General features: G+C 41.9%; 1 protein-coding gene across 1 annotated transcript in view; it reads right to left on the bottom strand.

The window, feature by feature from the left end:
* ATP11A (ATPase phospholipid transporting 11A) overlaps positions 1 to 18,790 on the bottom strand; it is a 139,810-nt gene that overhangs the window by 14,989 nt on the left and 106,031 nt on the right. The window contains exons 18-25 of the mRNA XM_084844613.1: positions 17,956 to 18,137; positions 11,313 to 11,564; positions 9,551 to 9,725; positions 8,443 to 8,545; positions 6,816 to 6,961; positions 4,694 to 4,753; positions 1,787 to 1,914; positions 246 to 381 (exon numbers count right to left, since the gene is read on the bottom strand). Coding sequence (XP_084700739.1) covers positions 246 to 381; positions 1,787 to 1,914; positions 4,694 to 4,753; positions 6,816 to 6,961; positions 8,443 to 8,545; positions 9,551 to 9,725; positions 11,313 to 11,564; positions 17,956 to 18,137 — 1,182 coding nt within the window. The remainder of the gene's footprint in view (positions 1 to 245; positions 382 to 1,786; positions 1,915 to 4,693; positions 4,754 to 6,815; positions 6,962 to 8,442; positions 8,546 to 9,550; positions 9,726 to 11,312; positions 11,565 to 17,955; positions 18,138 to 18,790) is intronic.

Below are 18,790 nucleotides of genomic sequence, written 5' to 3' on the forward strand. Positions count from 1 at the left end.
TTAAAGACTTTAAAGGTGAAAACCAGCACTTCATATTGAGTCCCTGACATACTGAATTAAGACTTTACCAGTCCCTTCCAATTCTGCATTAAAAAAACCAACCTTTTCTATTTACAAGTAACCATGTTACTTACACAATACTAGATTATACTTAGTGAAGAAAAAAAGACGTAAATAACTCTTGGGTGTAATAATCATAATGTCTTGATCATTACAGGGTAACTTTAATCAAGCTAGATACAAACCTGTCCATTACTGGTCACAGTTGAGTTGTCAAACAAGAAATAGGCACCAAAGAAAAAGACCACAGCATCAAATACTCCCAGGAATGTCCAGTAAATGAATATACGCCAGCGTAGGTGGGCATTCTTGGCAACATCCCTGAATAATGACACAGACATTAATTTTGAAGTGTTAAAATAGAAATATGAAATTACAAACGTTTCCCTGAGTGACAGGAATGCTCTAACGCTTCCATGTGGCTTATCCATAATATTCCTATGCTGGTGTCTAATTCTCTGTGTATAGTATAGTTTTCCATTGTATCTTAAATCCTTTTAGAAGGGAACAATCAGTATTATCAAGTACATTGATGAGCCCATCTTAAGTAATAAAAAGCAACACTAGAGGTCTCTAAAAGATTTCATTTCATTTCAAGAGGCTGCTCTTTGTAAACTGAAACAGGTACAGATTTTTAAAAAATACGCACACACACACACACTTCTTTTACCATCTGGTAAAGAGCCGTAGTTATTAGAATACAAATGAGAAATTTGTATATATCAATTACATGACTGAGGTCATTTACTCATCAGTTATTCCACTGGCTTCAACCCTGTGAGGTAGGACTTGGTTGAGATATAGTGACTCACCCTAGTTTACCCAGTAAACTTTGTGGCTGACCAAGGATTTTAACCCAGGTCTCCCTGGTCCTAACAACTATCTCATACCAGCCAACTAGTACTTCATTAGTACTAGTTGGGATATAATGGTATGACTTCAGTTTCTGCATGTTTATTCAAATTAACAAAGCCTGCACAAACTGTCTTTGTTGGAACATTTTCCTGCAAGACATTTTAACCAGACTGACACAGTATCCCATTAATTAAATGGAGAGGCAATCCTGCTGCTGTTGCTGCCACTTATTTTGATCACTGAACAGATGCAGGCAACAAATCCCTGCTGTCTTTCTTGGCCAATGGTGGAAGACAACCTACTTCTTCCAGGGGTGGTGTCAGCAAATAATTTATTTTACACCGTCCATCACTTAGAAGGTAATGTGTTAATCTGTTCATATGCATGCATGCATGCATGCATTTCTAAGCTTTATTAGTTGCTCTATAGCTAACAGCTTTCATGCTGTTACAATAAACACACAAATAAAATCCATAATAAAAATAAAATCTAATCAGAAACAACATAATAAAACAAACAATTAGTGGCACCTCAGATGTGGAATGCTCTCCCAAGCGGGCTATGTAGCTGCTACAGAGTCCCCAAAGGGTCCAAATTAGTTTGCAAACAAACTAATATTAATCCTTTTGGTGCTCTGCAGCAGTTCCAGATGCCATTTTCTTTCTTTTTTCTTTTTAATTAAAAAAAACATTTTTGGTTCCTCCCAAATTTGGGGGGATGGCAGGGTGCTGCATGAAACCCATGGGACGTATGTTGTCCACTCCTGCCCTACTGCAGCATCTCATTGCTCCCCTTTCCTCAGGGATGAAAGTTGAGCAGGGTGCCACTAAGTGGTCTTAAGTGTCTGTCCAAACAATGTTATTAACTCTACCTGTACAGTGAAGGGTCTCTCTTGAGTGTATCTGAACTGACATGCTGTTCCATTAGACTATACAACAGGATAGGAAGGGAAGTGAAGCTGATATTGTACAGGGTAAGATACGCAGTATCGTATAAAGGCTGTAGATGGAAAAACATATTATATTAAGCAGCTATAATTCTAAGGTACTGTAATAGTAAAGATTTAAATAAATGACAAAGTAACCCTGAAGATCTCCCACTGGTATAGGATAATATAGCACAGTATAGTATTAGATAATGTCCATCATCCAATATTAATTTCCTAGTTATTCACTGTAGTCACACTCAAATAGAGGAACGTGACTACAGTGAATAATTAAGAAATTGATATTGGAGCTCCAACCTCAACACCACTCCCAATTAATAAAACATCTGATTAGCAAATGTTGTGCCAAGGACACCGGATACTGTAATAAATTAGTACTTTGTATAGTCCAAAAAGGACACAGTGCAACTAAATGGTAAAATCCCATTGATTTTAATGGAAAATATTTAAGAACCTACCAATGGGACATTAAAGTGCTTAGCTTTTGGCTGGATCAAGACAAAGTTCTCATACATAGACTGAAGTTATCAAATAATAAATGCAAAGTCTGACATTTCTATGTCAGGCATCATATGAGTCATTGCGGATTACAAATACAGGAGCAACAAGAGGACTGGAAAGAGAGCTGACCTCTGAGCTGCTCTTGACTGCTAACAAACCTTATTTTAAAAAGGGAAGAGCTTGTAAATTCCTCCTTAATAGAGGCTGTGGCACCAGCCTCTTTAAAGGAGGCAGTAACTAGGCTATTCCTGAAGAAGCCTAACCTAGACCTGGAAGATGTTAGCAACTAAGGGCTGGTTGCCAACATCGCCTTCCTGGACAAGGTGCCTGAGCTGGTGGTTGCCAATCAATTCCAGACACTCTTGGATCTAGATAATCAGCTTCATTCATTTCATTTGGGCTTCAGGCCTGGTTTTGGAATAGAAACTGCCCTGGCCACCCTGTGGGAATTCCCCTGCTGAGAGAGGAACAGGGAGGGCATAACCGTTGGTTTGTTTATTTATTTGGTTTGTACCCCACCTTTTTACTAAGAAAAAGAACTCAAGGTGGCTTATAATTACAAATAAAACTGGATTAAAACAATAATAAAACAAATGCATTAAAACATAATAAAGAACACAACAATAACAGCATGGAAACAGCATCTAGACCCATTTACATGACAAAGTCTTGTTTGAATAAAAATATCTTATCCTACTAGGAGGACAACAAAGAGGGAGCAAACCTAACCTCCCTTCACAGGGAGTTCCACAGCCTGGGAACAGCCACTGAGAAGGCCCTCTCTTGCATCACCACCGAGTGCGCATCTGAAAGTGGTGATCTTGAAAGAAATGCCTCCCCTGAAGATCTTAAGACCCAGTCAGGTTTGTATGGAAGAAGTCAGTCTGTCAGGTAGCCTGGTTCCAAGCCATATTGGTCATAACCAGCACTTTGAATTCTGTCCAGAACAGACCGGTAGCCAGTGAAGTGGTTGTAACAAGGGAGTCGTGTGCCTCCTGTAACCGGCCCCAGTCAACAGTCTGGCTGCAGTATTTTGGATCAGCAGAAGTTTCTGAACAGTTTCCAAAGGCAGCCCCACATACAGTATGTTACAATAGTCCAAATGGGATGTAACTAAGGCATGTGTGACCATGGCCAGTTCAGACATCTCTAGGAATGGCCACAGTTGGTGCAGTAGACTCCGCTGTGCAAGCGCACTCCTGACCACTGCCAAAACCTGGGCATCCAGGTTCACGGCCAAGTCCAGGACTACACCAAACTGTGAGCCTGAGTCTTTGGGGGAGTGTGACCCCATCCAGCACAGGTTGAATCCCTATTCCCTGATAAGCCTTTCAGCTAATCAGGAGCACCTCTATCTTGTCTGGATTAAGCTTCTGTTTGTTTGCCCTCATCCAGTCCATTAACAACATCAGACACCAATTTAGAACTAGAACAGCTTCCTTGGATCTGGATCGAAAGGAGAGACAGAGTAGGGTGTCATCAGCATACTGGAAGCACTGAACCACAAAACAATCCAGACAATCTCTCCCAGCAGTTTCACGTATATGTTAAATAGCATAAGGGATATGTGAGCCCTGAGAGACACCACAGGCCTATGGCCACAGCATCAAACAGGAATCCCCCAGCACCACATCCTGAGATTGTCCCTCCTAGTGGAGCTGGAGCCACTGTATAACAGAGCCTCCCAGTCCCATCTCAAACAGATGCTGCAGAAGGTTACAATGGCTGATGGTATCGAAAGCCACTGAGAGGTCCAGCAGAACCAACAGGGCACAATCCCCTTCTCCAGAGGTCCAGCAGAACCAACACTGCTTTTTTGATTCTCTTGGACCTCTCAGCGGCTTTTGATGGCCTCCTATGTGTGCCCCCACTAAATGAAGTGAGGTGGGCGGCTATTAAGGAGAGGGCCTTTTCAGTCGGCATCCCAGTTGTGGAATGAGCTTCCCAGAGAGGCTTACCTGGCACCTACGTTGTGGTATTTTCAGTGCCAGGTGAAGATGTTTTTAATCTCCCAGGCCTTTTAGTTCTTCAGTTTTTAAAAAAACATGTTCTGTTTTTAAATCTTGACACTGCTGCTGGCTTCTACTATGGTTTTTACTTTGTTTTTATTCTGTTTTAAACCTTTAAAGCTTTTAATATTATATTTTATTATATTATTGTATTTTATACTTTTAGGTTTTGTGAACAGCCCAGACAGCTTCAGGTACTGGGTGGTATAGAATAATAAATAAATGAATATTTATCAAGGTACCTTTAAAATTCTCCTAACCCATTAAAACATATTTCATATTGGTTAAATGATAAACAGGGAGAAAGAATGTTCTCAGATACCTGCTGTGAAAACCCACAGAAGAACTGGTATAAAAACTGAGGGAAAATGAAGCAGACATTCTGGAAGACAAAAAAGCAATAGCTGCTGCACATTATTATCATACTATATAAATGAAATCAAACCCATATTTAAGTTCTACTGAACATACAATTTAGTTTTCAATAAGAAGGTAAAACCAAACTAACTCCCCCACCCCCCGACATTTCAGTACTATGTGAATTATAATGGCAGTAGACAGAAGCTGTATTTGTAAAAACAAATGGTGACCAACTGATGCATTCATTTTTTTTGGCAATAGTTTGTGCATCCTTCCCAGCCCCAGCCCCTGGAAACAAAGACAGAACAACTGGTTTTGCAGGCATGCACGGTAAAAGATACGGTTGGGGGTAAAATAAGATAATCTGTGAGAAAAAGTTGAAGAGAACCCAGGCAATAGTGACAGAAAAGATGAGTGAGAATATGGAAGCAAGTGCAAAGAAGAATGCATCCAATGCTGCCACGACTAAAAGGGGGCAGAAGCAGAACCAATAGAGGGGAGCGGGGAGGAAGGACTGAATTTGTTGTGATTGCTGTGGATGACAAAAGTCTACAGCAGTTGCATGAATTACTGCAATATTATGTACCTGTCTTTCTACACATGTCCATATGAGTGATGCCATGGAAGAAATATGGTAACACTGATGTATATGTAAACTGACTCAAAACCAGAAACATATACAGACTATTTCCTGCTGTTTCCTTTCCTGCAAAGTAGGCTTCAAGCTTCTAATGCTCAGAGTAATTCCCTGTTGAAGCTGAAGGGAGAACTAGGACAATATAGAGCAAAATATATTCAGTCATTTAACTTTTCATTGCTGCATTTGAGCTTACTGATCAAATACGTTCGTTATTTGTAGGTTGATGTTATTAAGCCTTGATGTTACAGGAGCAGTGTATTGCTGCAAAGTCTAGGCTAGTTCAAATGGATATTAACACTATGCTGGGAGTGGATTCTAAATGTGGTGCCAAGGGAGAAATATGTCCTTCACTTTGGACCACATCTTGTGCATTACATATTATGTTCTATATGATGGTGTTTTAGATGCACTGAGTGAATTTGGTATTTTATCTAATCTATGTATTAATGTATCAAGTAGCACATCATGATGAAATAAAAATAATCTGGCAAGGATAACTGTCGTGTTGAGATGAGCTATTCCCTGAAAGAAACAAAACACGTATGTGAAATGTGCTGATCTATTGTTATAAAATACCTGAGGTTTGCATTTTAAAGTACAGATTTACAGGGCTAAGACTCTGTTGTTTTAAACATAACAAAATACAGATAAAAATTATCATTAATACAATACAGCCTATCATTTGTAGACATAAAAACAAACAATCTATCTTCGATTCAGCTTGGCCAACTGAAATTAGAAGCTGATTCATGTTGCAGCCATCAAACTGCTTGCTCCTTTATTTACTGCATTAATGGATATTCTAGTAGTGGTTTTAGGACTGCAGGTTTTTGTGACCCAATCCTAAGGTTGCTGTGACAGGAAATCAATGCGAAGGATGAGGCGCACCATCTGTTATAGAACATCATGTCACAAGTGCTGCAAGTAGATAATCCATCAGAAATCTTCAGGCCTGGGGCATAAATCAGCTTTATGTTTTAAACATTCCTTCCTCAAATCTGATATTAAGAATCAGAGTAGATGGAAGTAACCTTAACTTATTGGATATGATGAGATCAGTGAAGATCTGAAAAAAGGATGAAGAAAGTGGCCATGTTTGTCAATACAGCTTCGATCCAAAGATCCCACGACATGGAATGGTGGTTGCTGATACCCCATCTACCTTCAGCCCTGCCATTCCCCCAAAGCTGGCTCCAGCATTTCAGGAAACCCTCTAGATGTTTTTGGAGAGGGGGTGCTGCAGATGTTGGGGGATCAATGCCCCCTTGCATGACCAGAAGTGACTTCTGGTCAAACAGTGGAATCTTCAGATCAGTGCCAATGAGTTTAAAAATAAGCTGCCTCTGTCTGAACTGTGGTATTAATAACAGCAGTGTTGGGAAGACATTTTATCATCAGGTGCTTTCATCTAATACAAGACAAGAAGAAAACAAAGCCACCCCACCTTATAAAAGAAGTATTGCACAAGTTCAGATATCCTGACGTAATAAAAATGCCCATGAACAAGCAGCATTTTTTTCAAATGTTTAAATTTGGGTATTGCATAGTCACTGTTTCTTGCAGCTTGGCGGCCTTCTTTTCCAATAATGCCTAGAAGAAGAAAGTGATAGAAGCTGGTGAAACAATGTGAAATGATGCAGTGAAACTGACTTGGTGATACTAATAATTAGATTTCCCCATGATTTAAATTTGATTACATGCTATGTACTTTGAGAAAACATGCCAGTGAGAATGAGCTCTGAATTCTTTAAATTAAATCAGTGACATCCAGTCTGTATATTCCAAGGCCTAATTGTCTACTTACACCAATGCGATGAACTTCTAAACCTTTTCCTGTGCCCAGAAGGAGATAAAGACAGAGACAGGAGACACACACACACACAGTTCTGATGATCTGATGAATGAGACTTATGCCTTTCCCTTGTCCGTTACTGGCATGTTGCTATTAAACCCAGGAAGTCTTCATAATTGCTGATTTTGTTCAGAATAAGCCAGGAGTTTAAACCAACTCCAAACTGTGATTAACTGAAGACTTCCTGGATTGAGGTGTGCCAATAAAGGAGGAGGGAAGGGGCACAATGAGGATGAAATATGCAGGCACAAGGCTCATATATGTCTTGGCTTATTAAGCAAGGGCCATCCAAACACAACCACAGTGTCACCCCCCCCCCCGCCCCAATGCTAGATAGTTGAATGTAGAAAGTTCTCATATTTGTGCCTTGGCTGCCTGTTGGTACTTTTTGCTCTGTGGAGATATGTCTGATGCTCTAAAACAGTCTTCCCCAGGAGTGCTGGACTGCAGCTCCCATCATACTATCTAAGGATGAAGGCAGTTGCAGTCCAACATATCTGAAGGGCACCAAATTGGGGAAGGCTGCTCCAAAGTATATTTTCCCTCCACCAGTGAGCAAGAGCTGTGCTTCATTTGCCCCAAATGAGTATGAAGGACTCTGCTGGCCACTCAGCATCGTCCACCCAACAGTGAAACAGAGACTAAGCCACTGATGGAGAAAATACATATTCTTCCACAATAGTTGGAGGTTTGTATCCTTGTCAACAGAAGTCGGCACTCCCCTCATAGTTCCAGGAGCATTCTGCTTCTTTGGCCTGGTTCACACATAATGAGGTAACAAGGCTAGTAACGCCAGTAACAAGGTGCAACCATGGTGGAATTTCCCCACAGAGCTTCTCGTTGCGGTGGCAACCATTTTGAATATTCAAGCTGCAGTGGGGCCACACTGTAGCTTGTCGTTATGTGCAAACCTGGTGAGGGTGGGTTGTTGGGGTGCTTGACAAGCCACCTGCAAACTGAAAACAGCCCATGGGTTCTGGATGGCTTGTCAAGCACCAACAACAACCCACCTTCACCAGGTTCGAACGTAACAACAAACTGCGGTGCTTGAATATTTAAAATGGCGGCAGCAGCTGCAACACAACCCCCCCAGGGAAATTCTGCAATGGTTGCTCCTTGTTACTAGCGAACCAGGTCAATATCACTGCTTTTTAAGTTAATGGGTTTTTTTTTAAAGCCCATTTACTGACTTTAAACTGGAACCTAACAATCCACTTACCTATGCCAACATGTGCTTCTAGGATCATACTGACGTCATTTGCTCCATCACCAATTGCTAATGTGATGGGGTGCTCCTTTGACCATTTAATTAATTTTACAATCTGTAAGAAAAAAGAGGTGCTATTACAAAAGCTTTACTGTATTACAGCAAAGGAGCTAAATTGTGTCTTTACGTTCCATGTTTCACTTGCTAGATATTACTACTGTTTGGGGGTGGGTTTTCTGCAACTTGACCACAATATGTGTGGGTGGGGGTGGCAGGGGGAAGACTTTCACTCCAAATATCATAGAATCATACTATTTTCCAGATGGAGTGAAAGATACAGGCCTGCAAAACATATATTTGGGCTTGTTCACTCTTTATGTTTTGAGGAAACTCAGTATGCCCCTCCCCTTCCCATGGGGAGAAAGTAAACCTAGCTGCATTGAAGAGATTATCTGCATAACTACCTGACATAAAATCTCTATTTTTTCTGGGAACAATTGAGGTGGTCAGGGAGGTACACATCATTCAAATAAATACAGTATAGCCCAGTTAACTTGTTATTTATTTCTGAAAGTAAGGGGAAGAGCAGACTGTATTGAAATTTTACCCAGGCAGCAGTAGGTGTTTAGTCCAAAGATAAGTTATTTATCTAATTTTATTCCTGATATCAGTTGGTGATAAAACCCTAATCACCCAGATGACTTGAAAAAGAATTTCCATCATAACCTATTCTTGTCTCTCTCTGCTTTTATTTCTCTGTTTAGGAAATAAAAGCTTCCACATGAAGTTCGTTGCAATCTCACAGTAAGGTATCAGCTGAAAATGCAGCACTTTTTCCTTAATTAAATAAGCTCATTTTTGGTGGTGTGTCAATCCTTGAAATCTGGTGGAAATATATATAAATCAGTGGCACAGCAGGATGTCATTTTAATGTACCATTAACTAATTGCTTTCTTACAGAAATTCTTATTTCATTCATTTCTCCTTGTTTTCCATTTTTGCTTCCATCGTCAAGGTGGGTGTTTTACATTTTAAAATTACCACAACGCATTACACGAAGACTTCAAATATTTACCAAAACATACATTTATCGTGTAATTGGACCAAGTGAAACACAAACCTGTGCTTTTTGCAAAGGAGCCATGCGACAGCATAAAACTGCACTGCAGTTTCTACAAATTTCAAGGAAGAGCTCTCTGTAGTTACCAGAGCTCCCATCTTCCCGTGGTTTCATTATTAATGATAACGCTGCTCCATCAATAATTAAACCATAATCTTGCATTTCAGCTGAAAGCCTGTTGAATGACAAAAACACACAAATTAACGCTGATGTTGCAGTTTAACCAATCATGTTTTATAGAGAAATCACTTCAAAAAATATGCTGAAATAAAGCACGCTCAGATATTTTACAAATCTTGCCATTTTAAGTAAGTATACAGCAGGCTTATTTTTCCTGCAACTATCACAGTGGAAAGTTGAAGCTTTACCACTAGGCTGCAGTTCCTTTACTCGCTAGGTTACCCTCAGAGGCATCTCTTCTCTCAGTTTTTCCACTTGTATCACACAGTATAAAGCCAAGTTATTTTTACATTTTGCAGAATCCTCTAGCAATGGAATAATTAAATATCACTTTCACTGGAGCAGCAGATGGGACAGTGTTCTCATTCTGATTTGGTGCACCTGCTCCTCTACTGATGTCGAGAAACAGCAGCAGCGGAGGGCCAAGAAAAAGGCAGAGGGCAAGGAGTCCAGTAGGACCAAAGTGAGCAGCTATAGTTAGTTGTGACCTGGTGGCCAAGATTTCAGACAAGCACAGAAGAGAGAAGGGCATTTCGAATTTGCAGATGACAGCAGCTGATTAGCATGACAACTGCAGTGTGTGTGTGTGTGTGTGATGCAGATCTCAGTGTGGCTCAACAAACCTTAGGATCAGGCCAACACTGAGCAACTATGTAAATAAGGAATCCTTCAGAAGAGTATATTATTTTAATATTTTATTTAGGACTTAACAGTGCCAAATCCAACTAAGATACCACATGCATCAAGACAACTAGGCCAATTGAAATTTCTATGTTCTAGGAAGAGATGCACACGTTATAGCAAAGTCATGGTTCTGCAACCTTACTGAAGCTAAATTGGTGTAGCTCAGGTCAATGCCTGAATGGGAAGCCCTATGTAGAGCACCTTGAATTCCATGGAAAACTAGTGGTATATAAATGAAATACAATAAAACAGTGGATGCCAAATTGTTCCAGTTTGTAATAGGTTTTATAAAAATGACATGTGTCTACATTCTAATAAAATGTGGACTTATCATGCACAAAACACTGTCCTTCACTCTCAGTTGTTTAACATAAAATGAGAAACAAATATGCGTATATTTTGGAGGATGCATTACAAGTGTTTTGGGGGCTAATTGCAAGACACTTGATCACTGCAACAGAAGTTAATGGCAAGTATGATGAAATCCAATGAAGAATTTAAGCTGGAGAAATCCTCCAGCTAATGCTCCAGTTCTCATATGTTGAACAACTTGCCTTAACCGTGACCACAGTTCATAATTAATTGGTACATGGAACAACAGGGGGAAGCTGGGAACGTAATATGATGGAGTAGCACTCTGGAAGATCGAAAAAAAGTTTCATAGAGAGAGAAAAGACACCACTCATTCATCCCAGCACCTCAAGTCAGTAAAGGAACAATTTGCAAGATATGCCCAATAAAATGCTCACGTATATTCTGCTCCGTGTTATATAATTCACACTCTGTACATGTACGTAACTTTACTATTTTTTAAAACTCTTTTTTATTTTATCACTGAACCAATGCCAGAAAGCACAGAAAGTTTTATTTTGGCTTGGAATTTGTAATTTCTACATACCCTGAGAAGGTGTCCCTTGTTAAGCTGCCACTGTGCCTTAGGACAGTTTTGCTTAATTCAAACAACACATCATGCAAACTCTGTTCCTCTATTTTCTTGGTAGTTAACTCAAGTATCTGAGTATTTCTTCTGAACAGTTTGCAGGCGTAGCAGGCGGCAGCAGCAGTCTCCATTTTGTCTCCCGTCAGAACCCATACCTTAATGCCAGCTTTTTGCAGGGCTTCAATTGTATCAGCAGCTTTTTCCTGTAATCTTGGAGATACCAATTGCAAATAATTATTGACAGAACTTGAAATTAAAAATTTAGGGGTCTTACTAAAAGGTTTCTACCATACTGGAAAATGTGCTGATAAAAGGAGTTTAGGCTTATGGAGTCTTTCTTGCCATGAAATATATTATTTATTTTGCTGTCATCAGATTGCACAATGGTTTTACCTTTATTGATTAAAAGGGATTGAGACGTTTCATTCCAGAGGAGCTGCAACATATTTTAGTGTCTTCAGTTGTTTGTTTAAGGCACATATCATCATAAGGCCACACTAATGGCTAAGTGTATTATCCTACAACACTGGAAAGCAAATAAAACCCCAAATATACACAATTGGATTCGAGATCTATTGACTAGCTGCCCATTAAAAAGTATATAACATCAAATTAATAAAAGAAAATAAATCCCAATTAATATGGGAAGCATTCTTGAATTACACATAGGGCCAGTTCACACATCACAGTGGCAAATCACGCAAGCTGTTTCTGGTTTGCATAAGCAACCTAAAAGGTAAAGGTGTCCCCAACCAGTCGTGTCCGACTCTAGGGTGTGGTGCTCATCCCCGTTTCTAAGCCGAAGAGCCAGCGCTGTCCGAAGACGCTTCCGTGGTCATGTGGCCGGCATGACTGAACACCGAGGTGCACGGAACGCTGTTACCTTTCCCGCCGAGGCGGTACCTATTTATCTACTTGCAATTTCTTGCTTTCGAACTGCTAGGTTGGCAGAAGCTGAGACTGAAGACGGGAGCTCACTCCGTCACGCAGTTCGGGTCTCGAACTGCTGACCTGCCGACCTTCCAGTCTGCAGTTCAGCGTCTTAACCACTAAGCCACCGCGGCCCTACATAAGCAACCTAGGAATGCCCTATTTGTAGGTTGTTAGCATGACATCCGAACCTGGACACTCTGGGTTGTTTATGGGTTAAGCAACCCAGTGTTAACCCACATTTTGCTGCCACGACATGCAAACTAGGGCATGTTATGGCAAAGAGATAACACCGCAAAACCAGGGCAGGTGGGCAAAGAGATGTGCATGACACTAAATCCTTTTATTTTATTCTATTTTTCTTTCTATGTTTATCCAGTTTTTGTTTTATGATTTTACTTATATACACGAAACCTTTACTCTTTAAATATAGGACAATATGAGGAGGGAAGGGGGAATCCTAAAGGGGCGGGAACGGGGACAAGGGGAAATGTTTACTGTTTGTCTTGTATTGAAAAATGGGGGGAAATCTAATGAACTGTAAATGACAGAGAGAGAGCACATATATATTTTAGCAGCACATTTTAACTATTTTAAGTTAAGTACGCAAGACATAACCATCCTTAGAACTGCCCACAACTCATTCTAGCTCTGAGCAGTCTGAAGATCAGTTTGAGTTTTGTTGGAACTTCAAGATCGTTTAAAGGTTCACATGAACGGATGCTGAACTACTCCTGGTGTAGTGGCTTTAACTTGATCCTGGTGCTAAAAAAACCACAAGGCACTCAACAAAAACAGGGGGGAAACTAGTTTTACAGTTGCTTTGTTAGTGAAACAATAAAAAAATAAACCAGGTTCAGGCAAGCAAACAATAGAAATTTGATATTCTGCCCACTGCTAAGCATTTGCCGATGTCTCCTGAAGCCCAGCACTTGAACATATACACTACTTTTATGTTACACTTCCAGTTGCACTTATTAGGAAGCTGCCTTATACGGAGTCAGAGCCTTGGTCCATCTAGCCCAGTATTGTCGACACTGACTAGCAGTGGCTCTCCAGGGTGTTGCAGGACTTTTTCCAGCCGTACTTGGAGATTCGGGGATCAAACCTGGGACCTTCTGCATGCAAAGCAGGGGCTCTACCACTGAGCTATGCCCCCTCCCTTACTTTCTAGCAAGTTGACTGGTATGCACAGACCACCTATTATTGTTGCCATTTTCAGCTATTCTATGTCAATAAGGTGCCTGAAAAGCAAGGTAAAGTGATCTTGCTTTTCTGAATTTGAATATTCCAATTGATACCTCCCAAAATCAGAACCGGACTGAGAAAAGTAAAAACAAAAATAAAAAAGCACCTATATGTTCTGAACAAACTGTTTCCCTTCACTTGTAAGCTAATATTATATGGTGCATGCGCTGGTAACCTCTAGGCTTGATTTCTGTAATGCACTGTACTTGGGGCTGCCTGTATATTTAGTTTGGAACCTTCAACTGGTACAAAATATGGCAACCAGGTTGGTCTCTGGGACACCCCGTGGAGACCATATTACACCAGTTTTAAAATCTTTCACTGGCTGCCAATTTGTTTCCAAGCAAAATATAAAAACTGGTTAGGCCTTATATGGTCTAGGTCCAAGGTACCTTAAGGACTGCCTTCTCCCCTATGTCCCAGTCTGCCACCTAAGGTCCTTTGAGGGCTACCTGCTTAATGTCATATTAGCAGCCTCATGCACGAGGACCTTTTCCTTTGCCGCCCCTTAGCTGTGGAATGACCTGCCGGTTGAAATGCGCCTGCTGACCTCATTGAAGGTTTTTAAGTAGGAATTATAGATTCAATTATTCCGGCAGGCCTTCCCTTTTTAGAACTCTTGTTCCTTTTGCTGACTCTTGTGTACTGTTTTTAAGCTGTGCTTTTTTTTGCTGGATTTTTTGTTATATTGTTTTTAACTTTGCATGCCGCCTAGAGTATTCATATATAGGTGGGTTATAAATTGAATGAATGAATGAATAAAATGCAGGTTAGATTAACTTGGCTACAAAAACAGGGTTAAAACAATCATAAGAGACTTTGTGCTAAGTAGGGCTAATCCACACAATTAAGCACAGGTATGTACAACTGCACTCACTCATTTTCACCCCACCTTTCCCATTCCTGTCTCTCTATTGTTAAAATTTAGACTGTAAACCTCCCAGGACCCTCCCAAGGGTTGGTTTGTTTTTTGCTTATATAGCTCTATAAACTACAGTGTACAATCCTGCTGCTGAATGAATAATAATAAAGTGGTGGCTGCAACAATCACAGCAAGAGAGCGAGAGACGGGACTTTAATAACTCCTCCTCCAATTAATGCCACCCATGGGACTTGGTTTGGTCCTGATCCCATGACAGACAGTAGCAGTGATGGGTAGACTCAGTTTGATTCAGAAATGGGTCACCAATTGAATCAGAAGTCTTGACTGAAGTTTTAGGGGCAGCAGGAGAATGGCCTTAGCTACCATCCTCCCTTACTAAAGGGGAGATGCCATAGAGATCAACCCTTTGAGTCATCCATTAGCAACATTCAGTGGGCATGCATGAGAAACTCAGGAATTTGTGCTTTCTACATACTCATCTACATACTTCTAAATACTTATCTTTAATAAGATAAGTGGTCCAAGGTGGTCTCGGACTTGGTGTTGAGGACCCCCAGGATGATGGTCCTGGGGGATCTCAACTTCCATGCCGAGGCCGCTGTATCCGGGGTGGCTCAGGACTTCATGGCTGCCATGACAACCCATGGGGCTGTCCCAACATGTCATCAGCCCAACGCATATAAAAGGACACACGCTTGATCTGGTTTTCTTGACTGGGCAGGAGGATGGTGATCTGAAAGTGGAGGAATTAACATCTGTCCCTTTGTCATGGTCAGATCACTTCCTGCTGAGGTTTAGACTCCTGACGGCCTTTCTCCTCTGCAAGGGTGGGGGACCTATTAAAATGGTCCGCCCCCGGAGATTAATGGATTCTGATGGATTCCAGAGGGCTCTGGGGGATTTTCCTGCTGGTATGGCTGGTGCTCCTGTTGAAGCCCAGGTTGCTCTATGGAATGCAGAAATGACTCGGGTTGAAACGATCGTGCCCAAGCACCCTCTCTCTCTGAGCAGAGTCCGGCCAGCTCCTTAGTATACACCTGAGCTGAGGGCAATGAAGCAAGAGGGGAGACGGCTAGAACGCAGGTGGAGGAAAACTCGTGCTGAGTCTGACCGAACACAGGTAAGAGCCCACTATCGAGCCTACTCTGTGGCGGTGAGGGTGGCAAAGAGACAGTTCTTTTCCACCAGCATTGCATCTTCTCAGTGTTGTCCAGCGGAGCTTTTCCGAGTGGTTTGCGGTCTGTTACATTCTGGGCCAGGGAGAGAGACGGTGGAACCCTCGGTAGCACGCTGTGACAAGTTTGCACGGCACTTTGAGGATAAAGTCGCTCAGATTTGAGGATAAAGTCACCACCATTAATGCAGTTCCATTGGTAGAGGCGTTCAGAGCACCGTCTGGTCCAGTTTTATTGGATGAGTTTCAGTTACTGAGGCCTGAGGATGCAGACAAGGTGCTTGGCCAAGTCCGATCAACCACTTGTGTGCTTGACCCTTGCCCTTCATGGCTTATTAAATCAAACAAGGAGGGGTTGTCCGACTGGATCCAGGAGGTTGTAAATTCCTCCTTGAGAGAGGGAGTGGTGCCTGCCGCTTTAAAAGAGGCAGTAATTAGACCACTCCTGAAAAAGCCTAACCTGGACCCAGAGGATGTTAACAATTATAGGCCAGTGGCCAACATCCCCTTCCTGGGCAAGGTGCTTGAGTGGGTGGTTGTAGGACAGCTCCAGGCACTCTTGAATGAAACGGATTATCTAGATCCATTTCAATCGGGCTTCAGGCCTGGTTTTGGAACGGAAACTGCCTTGGTCGCCCTGTGGGATGACCTCTGCCGGGAGAGGGACAGGGGGAGTGCGACCCTGTTGATTCTCCTGGACCTCTCAGCGGCTTTCGATACCATCGACCATGGTATCCTTCTGGATAGGTTGTCTGAGTTAGGAGTTGGAGGCACTGCATTACAGTGGTTCCGCTCCTACTTGGATGGCCGATTCCAGAAGGTGGTGCTGGGGGATTATTGCTCTGTGCCATGGCAATTGTGCCATGGGGTTCCACAGGGCTCTATTTTATCCCCCATGCTGTTTAACTTCTACATGAAACTGCTGGGGGAGGTTATCCAGAGGTGTGGGCTGAGGTGCCATCAATATGCAGATGACACCCAGCTCTACGTCTCTTTCTCATCAAAACCAGGTGAGGCAGTGGCTGTTCTGAATCAGTGCCTGGGCACGGTAATGGACTGGATGAGGGCTAATAAACTGAAACTCAATCCGGACAAGACGGAGGTACTGTTAGTGGGTGGTTCGTCTGCCCGGCTAGGTGATAGTCAACCTGTTCTGGAGGGGGTTGCACTCCCCCTAAAGGATCAGGTTCGTAGTTTGGGGGTGCTCTTGGATCCAGAACTGTCACTTGAAGCACAGGTGAACTCAGTGGCACAGAGCACTTTTTATCAGCTTAGGTATACCAACTACGCCCTTATCTGGACAGAGATAGCCTAGCTACAGTTATCCATGCTCTGATAACTTCTCGTCTGGATTACTGCAATGCGTTATACGTGGGGCTGACTTTGAAAACGGTCTGGAAACGTCAGCTGGTCCAAAATAGGGCAGCAAGATTGTTAACAGGGACTGGCCTGCGAGCTCATATTACGCCAGTACTTTTCCAGCTGCACTGGCTGCCAGTCCATTTCCAGGCCCGATTCAAAGTGCTGGTGTTAACATTCAAAGCCCTTAACGGCTTGGGGCCAGGTTACCTGAAGGATCGCCTCCTCCCATATGTGCCTGCCCGGACCTTAAGATCATCATCAGCGGCCCTTCTCCATGAGCCCCTGCCAAAGGAAGTGAGGCGGGTGGCTACTAGGAGGAGGGCTTTTTCTGTTGTGGCACCCCAGCTCTAGAATGAGCTCCCTAGTGAGGTTCGCCTGGCGCCTACATTGTATTCCTTTAGGCACCAGGTGAAGACCTTTTTATTTTCCCAGGCATTTTAGCTTTCTAAATTTTTATCTTTGCTGTTTTAAATCTGTATTTTAAACTCCTGCACTGCTGCTAGGTTTTATTGTGGTTGTATTGTTATATTGTGGTTTTAATGTTCTATATATTTTAAATTGTTTTATTGTGTGTTGTTTGATTTTAATTTTTGTGAACCGCCCAGAGAGCTTCGGCTATTGGGCGGTATAGAAATGAAATAAATAAATAAATAAATAAAATTTAATGATTGCTTGTTTCTTTTATAGTAAGCTAAAAAGTCTGGGTCCTGGTGTTTTATTGAGCAAATATATAGAGTAAGTTAGCTCTCCTTGCTGTATTTTATTTGTGGGAAGTCTCATCCAATGAGAATCGGCTATTCTTTCCTTTGGTGCTTTCCTTTCCATTGTGGTGAGAACGGGTTGTTATAGTTAGTAACTGCCAGTAAATGTGTTTAGTCTCCCTGCCTTTTAGAGATTGTTTTAGACAAATGCCATAAAGATTTTTGCCATTTAACTGTACCACCTTAACTGATAAAGCCTAATGCAGCTGATACATAGGTTTAAATTAAAAGGACTGTACTAACCGGTCTTCAACTGCTGTAGCACCAAGCAGGATAAGCCCCCTTTCTATCTTTTCATATGCCTCTGCCAGCTTCTTTTCCCGATCCCGCAGGGCCAGCTTTGCCTCCTGAAGCTGCTTCTGCACATTCTCATATTCTTCATAAGTGAATTTTTTATATGCAACGCATAACGTTCGCAGACCCTCCTAAAGGAAATTATTTTAAAATATGTTAAAATATGTTAACTGAAATATGTTAACTGAAAGTCCGCCAGAGATTTTCAATTGTATTTACATTTATTTATGTAAATTACAATTAATATTTCTACTTTATATGCTGGCTTAATTTACTTCAGTCTAGAATGCAAGTTTGTTAATTGCCCTGAGTAAGGCAATGCTTCAGAAGAAGCCTATGAGAAAACCAGAAGCTCGGGGAATTAAAACTCCTACTGTGCCTTCCCCACTGCTTTGGAGAAGAAAAGACTTACTCCTGATAGAAGTGGGTGAGCCACCCATGGCTTCCATCAGATTGGCTTGGAAAAAAGCCAAGCCATTTCCCTCCATTCTCCTTCCACGCTGCCTCCTTTTATTCCACTCACCCCTGGTCCCCCCCCGCAAACCACTCCCTCCTCTCCTGTAACCTCGTACTTATTTGGCTGGTGTATCTGGTAGCAGTAAGTAGCCACAGAGAGAGGAAAGAAGGGAGATATCTCTTCCTCTTCCCTCTCTGGTGGCTAGCACACCATGCAGAAGCATGACAACTAGATGCAAAGCCCTGGTAACCCTGGAAAAATGTAATTGCTCCAAGAGCCACTGACATAGCAGAACTAGTGGGCCTTGCAAGTTTAAGGCTAAATGCA

The sequence above is a fragment of the Heloderma suspectum genome, chromosome 3 (genome assembly GCF_057233095.1).
Source record: "Heloderma suspectum isolate Gila_16-S chromosome 3, 16-S_ref, whole genome shotgun sequence".
Taxonomy (NCBI): Eukaryota; Metazoa; Chordata; class Lepidosauria; order Squamata; family Helodermatidae; genus Heloderma; species Heloderma suspectum.